Below are 22,447 nucleotides of genomic sequence, written 5' to 3'. Positions count from 1 at the left end.
TATTTTTCTGCCACAATTAATGCACTTTTAGAGCCTACAGAAAGGTGAGGGTAAACTGAATTTTTTTGTACACTATCAGCAAGTGAAATTAATTCACCAACTGTGTAATCCAGTGATTCTTAGTTCACAGTCATATTAAACAATCATCCACTTCCAGACATCTGCATAATCTACCTGCTTTTTATTCACTGTGTACAATTTAAAACACATCTTATAAATTCATATCTGTTTGCAAAGCTCTTTAGAGCGTTAACACTTACAGTCGCACTCAGTCACTCAACTCTTATAAAACTTGATCGAACAAGTGAGAGAGCAGCATCGGGACTGAAGAGCTCCTTATGAGTTGTGTTCTTCACTGATAAAGCTTATTGGCTCCACACACACACACACACACACACACACACACTGCAGTGCTACAAACAGTGAGATAAACAAGAGTAACGGCCCTCAGCTTCAATCTCAATCCACTTGATCCTTTGAGGTTTTGAGGGTGAAACTGATTCATCTCAACACAGCTTCATCGCTTCAGCAAATTTAATGACAAACCTCTCAAAATGAAGAATGTCTGCAGGTCAGCCAAACACTTTTCTCAACAAATGACCAGAAAATTAAACCCTCAAACTCATCGATCAATGACAGATGTTCACTTGAGGTGGTCAGCGTGTTGATCTACATCAACATACTGATGTGTGAAACTTGTGGCGGGGTGAGCAAGAGACAGACGCAGTGGGTGTGGCGTCAAGCCTCGATGAGGCATTTATTGGAAATAATAATCAAAATAACAAGTCCATAAAGCAGGATAATATAGTGTTCAGGGGGAGTAGTGTTCATAACAAAGGGGGAATCTGGCATCCTCGTGGTGAGACGGGTCTCCGTGATGAGCGGGGTAGTGTCCATGGAATGGCCCAGGCATGAGTTGGGTCCGTCGGTCGCACACGCTCCCCTTCAGGGTCCACGGCACGAGGGGTGGCGGCGTCCTTGGCGGTCTGACTTCCCAGGCCTGCGGCAGGTGAGAGGGGAAGGCGGCCCAACCTCTAGCCCGTTGGCCGCTACGTGTGCAGTTCTTCCCCGGCGACTTTACAATCTTTCAAACACTTGAGTTGTTAGAATTTTTAAAATACACTCCTTTGTATTTTATTTGTACATTAACACTACCGGTCAAAAGTTAGGGGTCACTTGCCTGAAATGTTTCTCATGATCTTAAAAATCTTTTGATCTGTATGCTTAAATGTTTGAAATTAGTTTGTAGACAAAAACATAATTGTGCCAACATATTAATTTATTTAATTACAAAACTAAAATTGTATAAAAATAAAAATAAAAGTTTTTGAAATGGATGACTTGGACCGAATAATTAAGAAAAGCAGCCAATAAGTGCCCAACATAGATGGGAACTCCTTCAATACTAAAAGCATCCCAGGGTGATACCTCAAGAAGTTGGTTTAGAAAATGTCAAGAGTACATTTCTGCAAATTCTAGGCAAAGTGTGGCCACATTGAAGATGCTAAAATATAACATAGTTTTGATTTATTTTGGATTTTGTTTAGTCACAACATAATTCCCATATTTCCATTTCTATTATTCCATAGTTGCGATGACTTTACTATTACTCTAAAATGTGAAATGAGTAAGTGACCCTAAACTTTTGAATGGTAGTGTATGTAATTTATCTTTCATAATATTGATGTTCATTTTAATACCTACATTGAAAAATCATGACAGTGTTTTAATACAGCAATACTGTTGATTAATGACCCTTTTTCTAATGTTGATGAATCCAGATTATTCTAAATAGAGTATGTGTCTGCAGTCAGTAATTAATATAATGCACACCTTCAATATAAGGTGTTACCTGTACACCCATTGATCATTAATAATAACAACTTTATTTGTATAGCACCTTTTTGTGATTTAGCACATAGTGCTTCACAAAATCTAAAATCAAAACACACTCTCTGTAAACGGTTCCTAACACTCTTTACAGATGCATCTCAGAACAGGACAGCATTGTTTTTCGGTAAAGACAAGTGTGTCATTCTCAAAGCCAGTTCAACATCTTTTATATACTGTAGACCGAAACTACATGAGGTGAGATGCATTTATATACAGAAACTCAGATCGAGCTAAAACACACATCATTATTACTACACTAAAATAAGTTTGACTTAATGTAGGGTCACTTAGTTATTCCATTTCTAATAATAATGTGTATCAACAAATATTTTAGCTTAGGCCATAAGCATTCGTTTTTGTGTTTGTGGTTTTAAATTATTCAAAATGTTATCCTAAATTTTGAAAAACATATTAGTGCAGACTTATTGATGAATCATTATGTCTGCATGAAAACATCTGCAGACAGGTTTTACACACAGATACATGTATACACAAAGTTAATGAATGAGACTCAATGAAATTCTGCTTTTAACCCAACAACCAAGGCAACGAATTAAATAATAATAATATTTTTATAAAATTTAGAATTTTTCAGAATCAGAATCAGATTCGCTTTATTGCCAAGTATGCTTACACACACAAGGAATTTGTCATGGTGACTGAAACTTCCAGTACAACAGAATGCAACGTATATGCATACATACAAGCATAGACATTTAAACATATATACATATAGTGATAAAATATAAAAAATAAGATATAACAGAGAAATATACAACAGTGCAACAATGTTGTTAGAATATTTTATATACAGATATACAGTTCTGTGCAGGTGATGTATTGAAGAAGAGGTAGGATATGTTAAAGAATATAAATGAAATATGGATATAAGTAGGAACAGATGGATTGAATATTGCACATGGTTGTATTGACCAAAGGAAAGTATTTGTGGGCAGTTTTAACTGTTCATGGGATGGATGGCCTGAGGTAAAAACTGTTCCTGTGCCTGACGGTTCTGGTGCTCAGTGCTCTGTAGCACTGGCGATAGGGCAACGGTTCAAAGAGGAAGTGTGCTGTGTGAATGGGGTCAAGAGTGATTTTACCAGCCCTTTTCGTCTCTCTGGAAGTGTACAGTTCCAGCAGGGTGGGTAGGGGAATGTCAATAATCCTCTCAGCAGTCTGAACTGTCCTTTGTAGTCTTCCGATGTCTGATTTAGTAGCTGAACCAAACAGACAGTTATTGAAGTGCAGAGGACAGACTCAATGACTGCTGAGTAGAACTGTATCAGCAGCGCCTGCGGCAGGTTGAATTTCCTCAGCTGGTGAAGGAAGTACAACCTCTGCTGGGCCTTTTTCACAATGGAGTCAATGTGTGTCTCCCACTTCAGGTCCTGTGAGATGGTAGTGCCCAGGAACCTGAATGACTCCACTGCTGCCACAGTGCTGTTTAGAATGGTGAGGGGGGACAGTGTTGGGGTGTTCCTCCTAAAGTCCACTATCATCTCCACCGTTCTGAGCGTGTTCAGCTCAAGGTTGTTTTGACTGCACCAGACAGCCAGCTGTTCAACCTCCCTTCTGTATGCAGACTCATCGTCATCTCGGATGAGGCCGATGACAGTGGTGTTGTCTGCAAACTTCAGGAGCTTGACAGAGGGGTCCTTGGCGATGCAGTCATTGGTGTAGAGGGAGAAGAGTAGTGGGCAGAGCACACATCCCTGGGGGGCACCAGTGCTGATTGTACAGGTGCTAGAAGTGAGTTTCCCCTGTCTCACAAGCTGCTGCCTGTCCGTCAGAAAGCTGGTAATCCACTGACAGATAGAGTCAAATATATACATATTAAATATATATAGAAAATTTCATTCAGGAACAAAACCACTGAAATGTCTTTTGATTAGAGATCTGTGATGTCCCCCATTTCTTTCCTTTTTCTGTAATAAACTTCAGCAATGTGATCAAGAGGAGCTTTTGATGCTTCAAAAAGTGCAGCTGAAGAGAAAACCATTTCTCAGTTTTGTGGACTGTGCCGTTTCTCACAATATCACTGATAGAAGTAAAGCATTTCAGAACATCATCTCTTAAAGACCATTTCGAGGACTGTTCGTCGGTTTAAGGAAGTGATGTCTTTGTTCCATGAACATTTCCTATCAGTTGTCAAACTCATTCAAAACAACAGCGGGTGGCACGTCATTCATAGTGACTTTAAAGAGATAGTTCACCCAAAAATGAAAATTCTCTCATTATTGACTCACACTTATGATGTCCCAGTTGTGTATGACTTTCTTTCTTCATCAGAACACATTTGAAGAAAAATAGTCAAATATCTCAGCTCAGTAGGTCCTTAAAATTCTTCAAATGTGTTCTGATGAAGAAAGAAAGTCATACACAACTGAGATATCATGAGGGAGAGTAAATGATTTGAGAATTTTAATTTTTGGGTGAACTATCCCTTTAACACAATTAACTTTACTAACGTTAACACAACTGTCATAAAATGTCATTAATAAAATGTGGACCATGTTGTTCAGTGGGTGGATGCTCCCTGGATGCCTGGAACTAACGTACTGTAAATTAAAGTGTTAAATTAAAGAGCATCTAAACTATGATACACTTTCATCACCTCTCTCGCATAGACACTCAGTATCAACAACACGTCTGGATAATTCACTCAGGTAAACGTTTGATGTTCTTTGAGAAAAATATTAATGATACCGGAAGTGCTTCAGGATCAGTAGCGTTCTAATTCCTTTGTTTTTATTGGTTACACCCTTGAAATGGTCTATAACATACACAGTACCCTAACCCTGATGTTATTCTACAGAATGTATTTTTACAGTTGTGTCATTATGCCTGTGTGATCCTGAAGTTAATTCTGTGGTCTTGAAAATTTTGAAGGCTGAAAATTATTTTTGTTTATCACTTCACTGAGTAATATTCTATCTGTTTTGATCTGTCTCTAGCTCTTTTCTTTCTCTCTCGAGGAACTATGACACTGGGGAGTGAGTATTTTCAGTATCATGGGCTCCTCTGTCTACGACTGGCCCCAAAGCACCTGCTTGCCGTTTAAATTTGATACCCTCTTATCATTCTCCAAATTGAATTGACTGCGCACAAGAAAAAAGACATGTGACCTACATATCTGACACACTTAAGAGAAATAGAGCAAAAAAAGAGGAAGATCCAAGGAAAAGCAACGTTACAAGCACAAACTTTCCTCTTCCTCAGCTACCTCGACAATCACATTGACTACTTCAACCATGACAACTAAACTCTAACCCTAACCCATCAAAGCTCACCTAAACAACCATCTCAGCTCACCTCAACCATCAAAGATCTCAGCGTCTGTGTCAAAACACTATCACATCATCGTAGGTTCCACACGTGGGCAATCATGGACACACAGCATGTCAAATTGAAATGAGTGGAATTTAAATGCATATGAATGACACCATTGTGTTCTCTTAGCTGCCTGTTATATTGTTAGATTCTCTAGAAATCTTTTTCATGTTTCAGAACATAAGATCAGGCAGCTTAAAAAAGGAAAATCAACACATATTGACCCATTAAACAAAAGCACAGGTTATCTTCACTGAAACTGAAGTGAGAATTAATTAAGACAGTGTGAATAGAGTTGCAGCATCTGTCGGCAACATCAGTGCTGCAGAAGTTAGAATTAAGATCAGGACATTGTATGAACTTTAATATAAACCAGAGTGTGAGGAGACACCGGATTACAGAAATGCTCAATTTACCAAGTTAAAAAGACCAGCTTCACCAGCATGCAATTCCCATTGCTGGTCTGAGATGGTTAATACGGGTAGGTTTGGTGCTGGTCCAGCTGGTGGCCATGCTTTTCACCAGCAAAACCTAGCTGGTGAAGTTGGTTTAACAGCTTGGTATTTCAGCTGAAATTGGTTAAGCTAGTTCAGAAGCCTGATGGGGACACCAGCACACTAGCATCCCATGCCGCATGGGGGACCAGCACACAAAACACAACATAAGCCGGTGACCAGCAGTGCTGGTCCTTTCATCACGGTACAGTCACCATTTAAAAAGTCAATTGAAATGATCTATTGGGTTATTATGGACAGAAACACGAATCTCAGCAAAACACAGACAAAAATGTGTGCTGTGCTTCATCTCGCTCCCTAGTTCCCTATGCAGTAAATCAGTATATCATGAACATAAATTTGGACACTAGAAATGGTTCTGATCCACTAAACATAGCATTTTCATTGTAGATATTAAAAAGTACAGTGCTATAATGAAAGGAGCATGAGGAGCGCTTTTTGAATAATGCACAGAGTTGCCACCTACAGTATGTAAAGCGTTCCAGCTCCAGTTAGCATGGTGCCATTGAAGACAGATGCTTATGTAGACAGTGAGGCAGCTCACTAGGTTTTGGAAGAGACCCAGAGATTCAGTACAGAATGGGGTGTAAGATACCTCTTGACAGAATGGAGGCCCTACACATCTGTCCTGTCCAAACAGACTGCTCAACAGTGTCTCAAACAGCAAACATCAACAAAAAGCTGGAAGTCTTCAAGACCTACATTTTTGGATTTTCTCCCCTTTTTCTCACAATTTGGAATGCCCAATTCCCAATGTGCTTGAGTGCATTGCCACAGAGACATAGCGTGGTGGAGGCTTCATGCCATCCACTGCTGCATCCACGCACAACTCACCACGTGCCCCACCGAGAGCGAGAACCACATTATAGCGACCACGAGGAGGTTACCCCATGTGACTCTACCCTCCCTAGCAACCGGGCCAATTTGGTTGCTTAGGAGACGTGGCTGGAGTCACTCAACGCCCTGGATTCGAACTAGCGACTCCAGGCGTGGTAGCCAGCATCTTTTACCACTGAGCTACCCAGGCCCCCCTTTCAAAATGTACATTTAAACAGTTCTTGATGTCTGTATGCCCACCTACAAACATCAAATAACAAATAAGGGAACAACCTGGATCACAGAGAGAATAAAAATAGCGATAACATTTTTTTTATGGAAAAAAAAAACAACAAATGTTTGTTACAAAGCCCAAGAAAGATGACCATGAGAAGCTCAAGGAATGCATAATGCTTGCGAAGCAAAGAGAAAACTCTGACATTTACATCCAAAGCAGGTCTGTACGCTTACTTTATAGGTGTTAGCACTGGTGCTAGTGAACTTAACAAATCATTAATACAGATTAAAATGTATCAGCTCACAGAAGAGACCGAAAATTCTTGTATTGTTATTTTATTGCATTATATCTTTTTTATTATTTCATATAATGATATATATTTTTTTACTGTAAACTTTCATCACAAGGTACATCAATGTGCAGCAACACCCTCATAATTTTTTTAATTCATAATTTTGGGCATTTACCCACGTTTTATCCTTATTTAAAAACAATTTTTGTGTGCGAAGGCTGTAATGCAGCGCGCAGCATAAAAGGAACATTACGGTGACCAAACACTTTCACAGCAACCCCCAAAGTTTGAGTGCTCAAAATTTGGTTATAGCACAATGGACATTGCACATTTTATTTGCTGCAATGCTCCTCATAGGCAGAAATGATACTCACTGCACACATGCTAATGTGTTAGGGTGAACGTGCACGCATGTGAAGTATCTTCAGGAATCGCACACGTGCCATGCATTGGTCAAGAATTTGCATATGCATTTGTGTAACTGAGTTTGTTTCAGGTCTTACAGTACAGATATTACATGGACAGATGCCTATTGGTGTTCCATGAGAATCCCTTCCTGTCTCAGCAGAATAACACTCTGTCTAGTGTAACATGCAAATTCACACTGGAAAATGAAACAGGCCTTATGTTTGTGTCTTCTGATTTAAATTTATTCAAATGAGGATCAGACCGCTGAAATATTCAAAGAATGTCCAGGCACTTGGTGTGTTGATCTGATGTGACAAACAGAAGAATGAAAAAATGTTTGTGTTTGTTCAGTTTGACAACAACCACTGACAGTCTTTATGCAAATAAAATCATATGACATGAATGCAACGAGAAACAGTGTTTGGATGTACAAATGAGATTGTTCAGATAAAGTTATTCTATAGTATGCTATATGTTATATTCTATGTTTGCAGCATTTTTTACCACTTCTTTAAGGTTTCCTGCACCAAAAACAATCATTTAGCTTTTTGTGACCCTTACAATTGAACAGGCTACTTTACTGTATCTTTAAGACTTCTATATGTAAATGCTCTAAATTTTAGAATAAAAAAGATTTGTAGATTTTCTGAAGCAAATGTGAGCTGTGATATAACCCATACACACTCACTGCCTCTATGTTAGGGTAATGTGTGGTGTTGCTAAGCAGTTGCTAGTAGGAGGGTTAGGCATATTGGACATTTTGACAACTCAAATACTCTAGGTATTTAATCAGAAATTATATCAGCCTATTAATGATATTCAATATATATCTTGATAATTACGTATTTGCTCTGAAATGGCTCAAAAGTTGTTGTTTTTTAATCAGAGGAACCATCATTTTATCCAAACAGCCATTGTAGCCATTTTAAAGGCATTTAATAAAAATCTATAAAAATAAAAAAAATATTAAGGCATGTTAATCCACAGTTTTTCATTATATTAACACAAGAAAGAATGAGATCTAATCATTTTCATTGATATGCAATTTTATATTTTATAAATAATGACACATAGTAGCTTAAAAAGCATTATTTACCGACATATACATTTTTACTAAAATATTTTATGTGAATGAACAATGTGTGCAAAAACTACTCCACTTATTTTTTTGGAACCCAGTTGAATATTGCATAATTGCTACTGTGGGACCCAGTCAATTTTATTATGTAAGGAATAATCCATTGCTTGGTGTGCATTAAATGGTTTTAATTCCAGCCAATAAAAATCGAGTATTCGAACAGACCATGGAATATCATAATACAATTCTGAATTATCATTATTGTTTTGAGGATTAGATTAGTTTTATATAAAAGCATGTTGAGCACTGTCTCTGTCCCGACAGAATATCATGCTGCGCTCTGTTGGAGTTTGTTGCTGTGATGATTAATGCTGCTTTCCATTTAACGGAATTTCCAACTTCTAACTGGGAAAAGTGCACTGGAATGCCACTTTTTATGTTGGACTTCCAACTTATGTGCAGAAATCTACAAACAATTTCATTGAGATGCAGGTGTGTGATGTCCCGCAAGCATGTCGGCACCCAGGGAGATTTACAGAGTCAATAATAAACATTCACTTTTATTAACTAATATCCCTTAATGAGTAAAACTTTCTACATAACATGATTCAAAAACTTGTTAAGTAAACATTTGCAAAGACCAGTGTAGGACGTGGTTTGAGGAAAATTGTCATTTCAGGAAGTAGAAGTAAAATAACTTGAGCATATGTTTTTGCCGATTTAATCATGACAACGTCATCAGTTGCACAAAAACTCTCACAAACACGTGCACCATGAGTGGCAGGGGAACATAAGCAGCGCTGCAAGTAACCAGCTGTCTCCTCAAAAAAGACCGTTTGCTCGCATCAGATATAGTCACTTTCTCCTGGATATGTACAACTGATGAATTGCGGCATGCGACACACAGAGGCTCAAGTGTCGTTCATTCTGGTGTGCATAATGACACCAAATTAATAAAAAACACACAAATATAGCGACTGCATTGTGTTCTCCATCATGTGCACATTTGTGATGATGTAAGTTGATGATGGAAAAGCACGAGTGTTCGACTGAACCTGAAAGAGTCTGAAACTCGACCAGCGCTGCAGGAGGTGCTGTGAACAACCACACTCAGATTCGGAACGCAGCAGACCAGTATAAAAATCACTTTATATAAGGCGCTCATTCATTCATCTGTACCCATAGAGTTGAAAATCAGTGTTCCTACTAGTGTTGTCACGGTACCAACACTAGTTCGGTTCTCGATACTAATTTCGATACCACTGCAAAAACATGCTAATATTATCATATGCTACTGAATACACCAGTTTAGTTATTTTTAATTATTTAATAATTATTTTAATAATTATAGTTTTATAATATTTATTATTATTTTCCAGAACTTTCCAGAACATACTTTAAAGTTTAATTTAATTTCATCATCAAAATGGTCTAATCGATAAATTCTTAAAACTTTTAAAGTGAAAATAGAACTTTTCAATGTCATTGCATTTTTTTTGCCAAAATTTTATTCAACAGCTTTCTCGTTTGTGATATTTTGATTAATTATTATTATTATTATTATTATTATTATTATTACAGTGAATATTACATTTTATTATACAGTTGTAATATATTTTTATTTCTTCAATTTCAGGCATTTAGCTTTTATTTTGAATTGTGCTTTTATTATAACGTGTGTTTTTTGACGGAAGCTTCACTTTTCTAGATAAACAGTTCGTGACACGGATCAGTGTGATCATTGAAGACTTTTAAGTCACGTCTGAAATCTCTTTACACTGGTCTTTGAGTCTGACAAATGAAATGTAGGACACAGTTTTGGAGTGTTTGTATTTTAGATTACTGGTGTTTGTGTATGTGGTCATTTTTAAATGTTGTTATGTTTTACATTTTATTACTGTGAAGCACTTTGGTCAACTCTGTTGTTTTAAATGTGATATAAATAAAGCTGAGATTAAAGTGCAAATGCTGTGATTTAATTATATAAATATATATTTTACATATGCTGTGTGGTTCACAGTGGATTAGTGCTCTGCTCTGTCATCTCATATAACGTGAATGATTCTCGATGTCTGTGGAGTTTCTAGTGGATCAGCGGTCGGACTTATTTAAAGTACGCAGCTCGTCCACACTATGATTGCAGCCAGGGGTTTAATAAATCACACTAGGACAATTTTTATTTGATTAATTATCAATTTCAGTGTAAGGAATAGCAAAGCATGCGCTCAAAATTAGTATTTTAAAGCTGTCGTGTGTCAGTCATATTGCGTGCTGGTATCGGATTGAGTCGGTGCTCAGTACTACCGGTACTGCAGAAACATTGGTATCATTACATCTTTTTTATTTTAGTATTGACTTGGTACCGAAGTACCGGTACTTTTGACAACACTAGTTCCTACACAGGGTTAAGTTCAAGTAGTCTTTCAAACAACCCAAATCTCGTATTCGATGGACAGCACAGTGAAGGTATCATACCGTCTTCCTCCAGCAACTTATTATAACAGCTCCACATGTCCATGGTGAAATTCACTTGCACTCACATTTGATGAAAAGTAGCGGAGCCGTTTCAACTTGGCATCGAGCACAACTCAATTTCAGTAGATTGGTTGCAGTTTTACACTTTGCCCATTGTGATAATGCTGACAGGCACAGAGCTGGTGCCAGCACAATCAGATCAAACTGCACCGTTGAGCAAAAACAGAGTTTGAACTTTAGGCTGCAGAGGAAAAGTAGATTCTGTAAAAGTGGTAGAAGAAATAAAGTTACTTACAGAATATATTACTTACAGAAGGGTTAGAGCCATCTATATCAGTGCTTATCAAAGTGGGTTTGCTTCAGGATCCCCATTCTACATCAAGTGATGACCCAACACCATACAGTCTATCATATAAAATTAAACCTTAAATTCTGGACATAGTTTTAATGTCATCTGGGTCATTTATTTTTTTATGACGTGTGTAGTTTTGTTCATGGCTTTTCATTTTTTGGTTCATAATTTTTATAGCCGTACATGAACAGAAGAGACAAATAATATGTTCTGAACATCACAATTTGAGTTACAGATCAACAACCCACAAACTGAAGTGACCCATACGAGATCATAAACAAGAACTTTAATATCTCAATTATATCTGCTATATAACAATACGATTAAATAAGGACTGGGCAATACAGTATGACGATGTAAATCGTGGCAACAATATAAAGTGTCAATCAATAGAAATTTTGCTATATATCATGTATATAATCATGTGCACAGCATGGGTTTATCTATCAATGTGAAGGGCTTCACGTGAGACTGAGAGAATTTAAGAAACATGGACAGGGTTTAAAAACATTTCAAAGGCCGCCCAAGCAAATTCAGTTATATTCATCTCGCATTCGGCATTTCATAAGCGCTTAATATGCGCAAATCTGTGTTTCATGTGTGTGTCGTATGCACTATCTCTGGAGCACGCAAGTACACACTTGAAGTACACACTTGAAGTACACACTTGAAGTACACACTTGAAGTACACACTTGAAGTACACACTTGAAGTACACACTTAAAGTACACACTTGAAGTACACACTTGAAGTACACACTTAAAGTACACACTTAAAGTACACACTTAAAGTACACACTTGAAGTACACACTTAAAGTACACACTTGAAGTACACACTTGAAGTACACACTTGAAGTACACACTTAAAGTAGCTTGTTACATTTAAGCTACTTCATTTTTTTTCAACCAGATGCACAGAGCATACCGTCACAGACATCTAAAATACTAATCACATGATGTTTATCAAAGCCATGGTACAGTACAGTACAATACAGTTTACAAGTATACACTGTGGTGTAATCTGAAATGTATGTGCATGTAAAATAATAATAATAATTCATATTTACATGCTACCTATACAAACCCATGTGTTCAAAAAGAATAATCACTATTTTTACATTTTATTTTTCCTATTTATTTTACTACCTCTACAAACCCATGCCCATATGAACATAATTTCCTTTGCACATTCCTCTTTAAATACTTGTACATGATTCATCTTCTCCTGTAATTCTGTGTCTAGCTGTTGTATTTCTGTACTAGAAGCTTCTGATCACAGGCCACATTCCTTGTGAGTGTGAGCCACCTGGGCAATGACAATGATGGTATCAGATGGTAATACCATGGTACTTTGAGATATAATTACCATATTTATGTACTATTCTGTATTTAAAGGGTGTTTTAAATATAAGTGTATTTTGTATATAAGTGTATTTTTACTCTTGGTTATACTTCTGTGAGTGCAGTAAAGACAAAATATACTTCTATTCAAGATGTATTCTCTAAAAGCAAGTCTAAATATCTTATATGCTGCTTCTCAGGTCAATGCATTTTTATTAAAGTATTTAAAGATATTTTAAAATATTCGTATTTTTAATATTATATTCAACATTCTCAGATAATATTTCTTTTTTCTGCAGTATATCTGCTAAAGTAAATGTACGTTGTTTTAAAGGTGTTTTAGATATTTATATTGGAAAACAAGCCAAAACAACAACAAATCAAAAACGTATTTTGTTGCCGTGTATAATGGGGCGAAGACTACCCTCTCTCACCTTTCTGTTCACTTCTATCCATCTTTAACTCAAACAAACTCTCTCTTATTAATAAAGCTGCATATTGCCAATTTTCTTCAGGATAATAAACACACAGTGACACATATTATGATTCAATAAGTCACGAGTCATCACGTTATAATCTAGCTGCGTCCTGTGACATCAGACGGGTGCAGTTTCAATCTCTCCCCCTTAGATCGGGACATTCACACAACTCATAGAAGAGACGTTGACCGCACAGAGAAATGACCGTTTCAGAGTTTGTAGTTATTTACATGATTTGCTTCTGTATTATTTGATCTTTAATAAAGCTATAACGCATTAAATATAACCGCATTAAAGATGTAACGCCGGGGTGTTTCCTTTAAAGAGCTCTGGCTCCACTTATTCCACAACAAGAGTGCTTCTGTATTTACTTATTTGATATTTTTGTATAATTCCCTCATACTGTGTGACGTACATCAGCTGAAGCTGTTTGGAAAGTTTAGAGTGCATCTGTGATCTGTGTAATTCGTCCTCTCCTCAGTCAGTCGAGAACTGCAGTGCTGCTCTCACACGTTTCGTATGAACGACTATTCGACAATGAAAATTTTTGTCAACAATTTTTTATTGTCGACATTGTCAATAACGTCGACTAATCATTTCAGCCCTAATTGTGATATAAAATTACTCATATCGTGAAATACGATTTTGGTGATATCGCCCACCCCTAGATGAAATGGAGACTTTTGCTGAATTGTACTGCTTCAGATGTTTCTCCTGATAAAAACACTCCAGTAATCTCCCGTCTCCTCTTGAGTTTCACAAGAGAGCTCAACAACGTCTCAAACTGTGCTCAGATTTGCCTAGATAACAAAGTGTGCAATCAAAAGTTTGAGATCTCATTATGAACTCAAACATTTGAAACACTTTCAAGACAATATGATCTGGACTATCCATAGTCTCATTTGTTTCCATGTTTATATCTGTTTATATCCATTAATAACTGCAGTGGTTACATCCCACCCACCCCAAAGGATTACAACTGAGTTATAACATAAACTACATCTAGTGTAACCCTGTGACACGCAAACTGTGATTCAAAGGATGGTGGGACTCAACAGCGGTCACACTATACGAACTGCTTTGTCTAAGAGTTATTGTCAAATTCCAGTGTGAAAGTCCAGACCCGTCCTACGATCTACGGCAGAGGAATGTGGCCATATCCCTGTTGCTTCATGCAAATGTTTTAGTCAAATGATTTGCTCATTTACAGCCAGAAGGGTGTTGAAATACAGTACATCGACATTCTAAATGCATCAGCACTTCACATTCCCATTCAACTGAGCAAACAAATGATCCCTGTATTTAAACAATTCCACGTCATGTGTCATCAACGCGACACGCTAAACATTAAACGGTTTAAAGCTTATCGAGTGTTGTAGAGGAACTGTTATTGAACTTATACACTCTTTGAAAAACACCTCTGTGTCAAGATTTCTCTGCTACGTGTAAGCAAAACTACAACAAGCACTTTGATGGATGTCACTGTTACAACATTATCAGTAAGCAGCCATTCAGCCGACGGCTGTGATTGGACGCAGGAGAACATATGACTGATATTCAGTACAACAATACGATTGTGAGTGTGTTGCTTTTATACATCAGGGGCCGTATTATAGAAACTTCTAAAGCTTTCAGTTTAGATTCGACAAGTTCAATGTCCTTAATGAAAATGAAAAATGTTTGTAAAATTGTAACTGAAATCATCATGGTTCTATAAACAAGAAGTTAATAAAGAGTAACTTTTGAGTAACATTTTATAAGGCCCTATGATTTTCACGATGCAAAAACGCAGACAGAATCACAGAATTGAGTCATAAAAATGCAATTATAGGTAAAACGGCAACTTTCACAAAATGTTATAAACTTGGGATCAAATTAATGACATTCTGACAATTAATCTAATTCAAATTGCAATATGGCAAAGTGTGATTATCAAACTGCAATCGACTGCGATTTCTTTTAATACAAATATATTGTAGTCTGTTTGTCCTGCACACTTTTTCTATAACTCTGAATAACTTTTATAGCATCTACACTAATATTATTCTATTTGTTTCTATGTCTCAACCTTGGGATTCATATCCCGAGGTTACCAGAACCGGTCAGATCCAGCTCTGTTCCTGCTTGGTGTCGGACTCCACTGCTGCGTGTCACTGAGTGATGACGACTAAATGCAGCCGGTGCCAGCCAGACATCACTTCAGTCTTTTACGATGGACTTCAGAGGATGAACTGATGCCAACTCAAACCATAAGACATGGGATACTTCATATGCCACTGCCTGAACCTTGGATTTAGGATGGACCCCACTGATCCTCACCGAAATGACCTGCCGGTTGAACTGTGATGCACCTCATTGATCTCTGCCTGCATCACCTTTGTCTATTGATGGACTACACTCTTATAATGGAATACATAGACTATCAATTAATTGCCAACAAAACCCTTCATCAGTCAACTAACAAAGGACAATGCATCAATGTGAACTTCTGCAGTTAATCCAGGATGAACTTCAAAGACATTAGTCATTAATCTTACAGTTCATATTAAATCTTTGTTTTAAACACTGACCCTTAACACTTACTTAGTTTAATCATCTTAAACCATGAGTTTCACTATACATAAGTAATATTGTCATTATATTCATGATGTTAGTCAGAGGGGAACTGACCCCCACAGTGAGTCTGGTTTCTCCCAAGGTTATTTTTCTCCATTAATCAACATCTTATGGAGTTTTGTGTTCCTTACCACAGTCAACTTCAGCTTACTCACTGGAGTTATAAATACAATTATTATTTAATTATTTATTTTTAAACAATTAAGAAACAGCCTGTGTGTGTTCAAGAAAGAGAGAGAGGACAGATAAATGGATAGAGGAGGGGAAGATTATCATTCAATTATGACTTACATTTCAGTCTGTTCCTCACAGCGAGAGATCATATGGAGTCATGTGGTTTACTTTTATGATACTGTAATGGTACTTTTGCGGTGTGTTTCTGTCCTTTTTAGAAGCTTGAAAGCTCAAGTCCTCATTCATTATAATTGCACATTAAAAACAAATCCAACTGGTACAATCTACAAAAATTCTCCTTTGTGTTCCACAAAACACAGAAAGTCACATGAGTTTAGAATGACATGAGAGAGTAAATGATAAAGATTTGACCATTTTCAATGGATAATTCCTTTTAAATGAGCAGTGTATTGTAAGTAGTATTTGTGTGTTATTGTTTGAAAATCAGTTACAGATTTACTGTATGACTGAAGTCCTGTGGGAGCTACTGTGACAACACTTGTTTTAACTCTGACCTCAGAACAGCCGCAAGAGACACGAGTGTGTAACAGAACAATCTATTGAATGCCATTGGTGGACATGCCACACAAGTGCACATGTGAAGCCACATGGAATAAAACAAGTGTTTACACAAACACACACAACTGAACAACATACATGAAAGAGCTGCATCAGTACATGTATCTGTACCGAAGGGATACAGCACTTTAAGTACAGTACACGCAATGACATGAATGATTACATATAAACACTTGGCATGTGTGAGTGAATTTCTGTCCTGAAGCCATTAAACCAAACAAGTCCATTAGTTATTCTGCTCTGTGGTTTAAGTTTTCAACTCTGTCGCAGTTTGTTTCTGTAATCTGATCTGATGCGGTTTGCACACTTATTTGTATTTGTGTTTGAAGTGGAAGATGAGTCGAGCGCTGAAGAAAATTAGAGAGATAGAAAAAACACATGCATGTTCCTGGTCTTTTTGTGCATTATTCATCAGTGTACGTTATTCTAAAGAACAGTTTCCTTTCATAAACTTTCATCAAAATACATATAATAAACTTTCTCTGTCTCTGAAACAACTTTCTGTTGACATAATGTAACCAAGTGTCATGCGGGCTAGGAAAAATAATATTACCCAATAACATCATCATCATTCCCCCTGATCCAATTAAATCCTTATGGATCAAAAAAAGTCCCGTCCTACAATGTGAATACAACTGAATATGCAGTTTGAATAGGTTATACGTCACAAGGAAGTTTCAGTGCATTGTGAAAGCCATTTCATGCAGTCCTGTAGCTTAACTAATAAATCAATTTGCATACAAGTTTTTTCCAAAAGATCATTTGTGCAGTGAAAGAATATCAAACATCAACGTTTGCTGTTTTCAAAGACGAATATTTACATTCACCTTGTGTTACTATATCAGATGCCAACAACTCTACACTTCTCCTTCAGAGTCAGTTTACAAAACATGTCTAATTGCATTTGTGCTGCCCGCATAAACGGTCAGTAATCCGTGGCAATCATATTTTTACAATAAGAGTGTAAAACACACAAAGATCATCAGGCTTTGAGAAAACACCACATTAAAGAGCAAAGCACTCTGTACGGCACCTGCTATCAATAATTGTCAATAATTTTGCAGTTGTCTAATGCAGGACACAGTCTGATTCAAATCAGTCATTAAGAATTTGGATAGATGTTCCTCTAATTACCTTATTCTGATCGGTCCAGTGTAGGAAGTAACCTTGAGGGTCGACACGCAGTGTGACAGGTGTTACCGTGGTCGAGTCCTGAAAAAAAATAAAAAACAACGTAAAGTTTACAACACTCACTGTGTAGTAGTTGTTCATATAACATAACAATTTTTAGTTTGTGACATTATGAACATTTCTTTTGGATTGTCAATTTAACATTAATATAGACAATTTATTATATAAAAATAACAATAAATAAAACAAATTACATTTAATTGTGCCCCCTGACCAGTAATAAAGAATTTTCCTACCATCAAAACAATTCAAGCTTAAAGCACATGGTAATTCTAAGCATGTTTTTGAGTCTGCAGTCGGTGCAGCTCATCACCAAACCACACGTACTGACAGATTTTCATACAGGATGTGTTCCTACATTTAAAACGAAGTGCAACAGAATGCATGGACGTGTCCTGTGTGAATGGCCCCTCAGTCTATCTCAGACAGACAAACTCGATTTGCAGAACGGATTCAGTGGACTGTAGGCCAAATAGTGTGTTGTGATGCTGTCAAACACAGACACACAGCTCATGTGTTATATATATACACACACACAGCGAGATGCTCAGGAGAACTACACAGCAACTGTAGATATTACTGGACTTCTATAAAAAGAACAAGCATTTCATTTCACACACACTTTTGTCCTGAGCAATACTGTTGCGTTCTGTATCTCATTTACAAAGCATCAACAATCCAGTTTAATCAGGCATTAAATATGCTGAAATAGAGTTGTAAGTATTTAAATTGTCACCATCATTCTTTCTAGCACAATCACGTTTCCTTTCTATGTAAATTTGGATTATTACAGAATACGCCTTTCACAAAACTATTTGTAGGATGCAATGAACATCGTGCCTTCACCACACACAGAAAGCAGGTGGTAAACAGAATTTATCTTAGAAAGATGTTTGTGTTCCTTGTCTATTGATGTGTTACAAACAGGCATGTATGCAGACGTGCACTTGAACAATTTTAAAGAGTTTATCAAGGGGTGTAGATCACAGTGCTGGAGTGATGCTGTACAGTCACAGTAAAGTATGACAATGCAGACAGCGCGTAGAATTATATGACACTAATGGCAAGTACAATTCATTCTTTGTGAATTCCCCCACAGTGCCGTTTATGCTCATTTCTGCTGGGGGTTTCTAATAATCAATTTCACATGGAAAATCAGACATGCTTAGGTGTGATTATTCTACACTACTAAACAAAATATGTGATCGATATGAAGTGAGAGACAAACAACCCTCATAGATCACATGCAGATTTGACGGTTTTATAAGTGTATCAGATCAAGCATATAATCAAAAACATGTCTAACAGGTTCCTGTTTTAACTGATTTATTGCCTATAGTGAGGGTGTTTTAACTGGAAGCAGATACTGTCTCTTTAAGAGAAACACTGGCAGAGATACAGCAGTACAGATTGTTGGCATTGACTTGTTGCTCATGTTGAAGGTATTGAAGGGCAGGTTTCAAATCTCTGCTTCCTTTAACGAAACATAATCTCGCTGCTCTTTGTGCATCATGGCCTTTATGAAACAACAGAAACAGCCGTCTGCTCCATTCACAGTATTTCATCCATCTCAAGTTCATAAAAAGAGAAGACAGAAGTATTTCCAGAGAACATTTATTGCTCACATGTTGCTCTTACATAGATCAAGACACTTAAAGATACTGAGTGTCATTTTCTCAGCGCTGAAATACTTCCTAGTGTGTCAACTGTATGTTCAGATGCATTAAGATCTGTCAGTAATATATTGGTCATTTGACTTCCTGAAGAGTGTAAACACTGTGACACTTTAAACACAATCATCTGTTTGTTTGAGCAACATGTCAACTTCTGACTCAACCAGTGGTGTTTGGGACGGGACTATCTGTTTGACCAATGGCGGACAGGTGAGTGTTCAGGAAGCTTCTTTTTGAAAACATTATTTCAAAGAAGTCATAATTTTGTGCTACTGTGTTTGGAGACACTAGTGGCACACAAATGACACTTTATCTGTAATGTAATTCACAGTTATGTTTTATTTACAGTACTCAAAATGTGCTTCCTAATATCACCAATTAGAAATACAAATGAGTGAGTTGTTGACATCAAGTTTAAGTATAGAGCCATAAAATCAATGTGGACAGCAGAACTCAGATCATTTGCTCATGGGAGAATTTGATGAGAAATATTTGAGTTCATATTGAGATCTCTGATTTTTGATTGCACACTTTTGTTTTTTGTTTTTTTTTCACATGAATTGAGACATTGTTGAGATCTCTTGTGAACTTCTAGAAGAGACACATGTGAGATTACTGGAGTGTTTTTCTCAAGAGAAAGAAAATCTCTATTTGCTCTCCATTTAATGTCATTGCTATCAATAATATTTTGCTTCAGTGACATATTTGTTAGCCACCACGGGGGAATTTAAGGTATATACAGCAGCACGCTAGAACTGTGCGGCTCTGAACAAGTGCAACAATAGAGGAAAATCAATCTCGTCTGGAGAAATGAGCTCGCTAACCCTTTTGTTATTGCAAAGATACTGAAGAGCTGAAGCTCGAGTCGTTCCATCAAAACCTCTTTGCTGCATGTCAACAGACATAGAGAGACAGACAGACAGACAGACAGACAGACAGACAGACAGACAGACAGACACACACGAACACCACAAACATACACTGCGCTCTCAAGAGATAAAGAAAAGACCAGAAAAAAAGCAGAAAAGGGTTTTGCACTCTAAGTATACCTGTGATGTTTCCTTAGTAGTAACATAAATAAATAAATAAATAAAGAGTCCTGATTATTGATCAAAAAGTGGATATAAACAGCTGAAGGTGTCATTATAGTGGAAAGAATTCAATTACTGATATTAAACATGCTGTAACTCAGGTGTAGCGCTTGGACATGTGACCAAATAAAAAATATATCACACTTAAATAACCACGTGGTAATGCCTAATTTTGGACAATACACTGAATTATGTACTTAGCAAATAAAGGTTCTTCATCTAGAACTTGTTGGATATGTCCCAAAATATCAGATTATTCACAACAAATCAGTGAGAAGCAGAAACAGCTTCACATTATGAAACAATTGAGTAATCCTAACCCAAATGTAACAGTAAAACTAATATTAAAAAACCAATCAGTTAAATTCTGTATTAATTTGGCAGGTGGACAACAACGTAAACTCAGATTTAACAAACCCGTTAATAACACGTTCTTCCTCGTCTTGACTGGTTTGGAACGTGTCCAGCTCTGTATTTTCACATTACTCCATGTTTCTTTGTCGCTCTCTCATGTAAATAATGTAAAGCAGTATATAATATACCATCTACTACGGTGTAAATGATCTGGCACAATCTCTACTGGTCGACATCTCTGCTGTCATACCACCAGCACTACTGACGTGTCATATTTAAATGATCATTTAAATCACTTCACTCTATTTTTTTAAAGTTGTCATTTTGTTTTGTTTTTTGTTTTTCTGTATAGCACTTTTCACAGTACACAGTTTCAAAGCATCTTTACAGAAAATGATGCTGTAATGTCTGCGATTTCTTACATTTCCTAAAGTCCTCTTTGAGCAGTTTCATTGAAAAACATCATTGAAAATCATGCCTTAAAATTACAGACACGAATGGCAAGTCAAATATCCTCAGTTACCGAAACAAACTGCCCTCCTTCTGTGTTATTTGGCAGCCGGTTTATGGAGCCTCTAATGACTATTAGCAAGCACAACACAAAGTGAAAGATTAAAACTGGCACAGTTCAAAAGATCTGGGTTTCAAAAGTGTTTCCGCTCAACTTGTCCAATCAGAACAGACGATCCCTCACAGTCTTTACAACTCAAACGACTTCACATGCCAAAAGTCAAAGAACAGTAAAGGCCAGAAGAGGAAGAAAAGATCGCACAGGACAAACAAAATATTTAAATAGGGGAAACTTAAGAAAACTGGATTGGAGTCTGGCCATCAGAACTGCCCACAGAACTAGTTCTGTCAGTGCATGCCTGCTCATGCTCATGCATATGGAGTTATATATGTGCCACAATTCTGCACATGCAAAATTCTGAGCGTGCACAATGATATTTTGAGTGCATTAAAAGTTATTTTGTACGCGTGTGAACTTTGAACTTTGTCTCAACTGTTTTTTGCGTGTGCAAGATCTCACTCGCTCTCTCCTCATACCCACTCTGCGTGCACTCATAGCTTTGACCACTTGCTTGCTCAACAAGTTTACAACATTATAATGTGCCAGAATTTCAGCCAATCAGAGATGAGGTGGTACATTTTGATTGGCTGGCTAGACCACAGATCATACTGCTAATCAAAACAGGAGGAAGAGGAGAAGGGGATAGTTTGTTTTCAAGAAAGGAAATGTGTAACACACTATGAGCACATGAAAGTAGTTCTTTTGTTGACTTAACTGTTTTTTGCTGACTAAGCGATCCTTTTCTGTATATTGCGGCCCTCTTCAGCCTGTCACGGCCCGTTCGGCATAACGCGGCAGCCCGTTTCAGCTTATCACGGCCCATTCGTCCCCATTCGGAAACTTTTCACGGCCGGCCAACCGGGAAAAGTCCCGGTTTTCCCTATGGCCAGTCCACCCCCAAACTCTCCCATGTGTAAAACGTAATCGTGTAGTTTTGGGGGAACTTAATTTGACTTCTATCTATCCCAAAGGATATTCT

The 22,447-nt window shown here is 37.2% G+C and overlaps 1 protein-coding gene across 2 annotated transcripts in view; it reads right to left on the bottom strand.

Moving 5' to 3' along the window:
* Positions 1-22,447, bottom strand: part of LOC127415730 (1-phosphatidylinositol 4,5-bisphosphate phosphodiesterase beta-1-like) — a 114,625-nt gene that overhangs the window by 90,641 nt on the left and 1,537 nt on the right. For both annotated transcript variants that reach the window (XM_051654586.1, XM_051654585.1), the window contains exon 2: positions 17,723-17,800. In XM_051654586.1, the coding sequence (XP_051510546.1) occupies positions 17,723-17,800 (78 nt within the window). The remainder of the gene's footprint in view (positions 1-17,722; positions 17,801-22,447) is intronic.

Source organism: Myxocyprinus asiaticus, chromosome 25, assembly GCF_019703515.2.
Source record: "Myxocyprinus asiaticus isolate MX2 ecotype Aquarium Trade chromosome 25, UBuf_Myxa_2, whole genome shotgun sequence".
In the NCBI taxonomy this organism is placed as follows: Eukaryota; Metazoa; Chordata; class Actinopteri; order Cypriniformes; family Catostomidae; genus Myxocyprinus; species Myxocyprinus asiaticus.
Note: the sequence above shows the minus strand (reverse complement) of the source record. Positions and strands in the feature narration are given on the sequence as shown.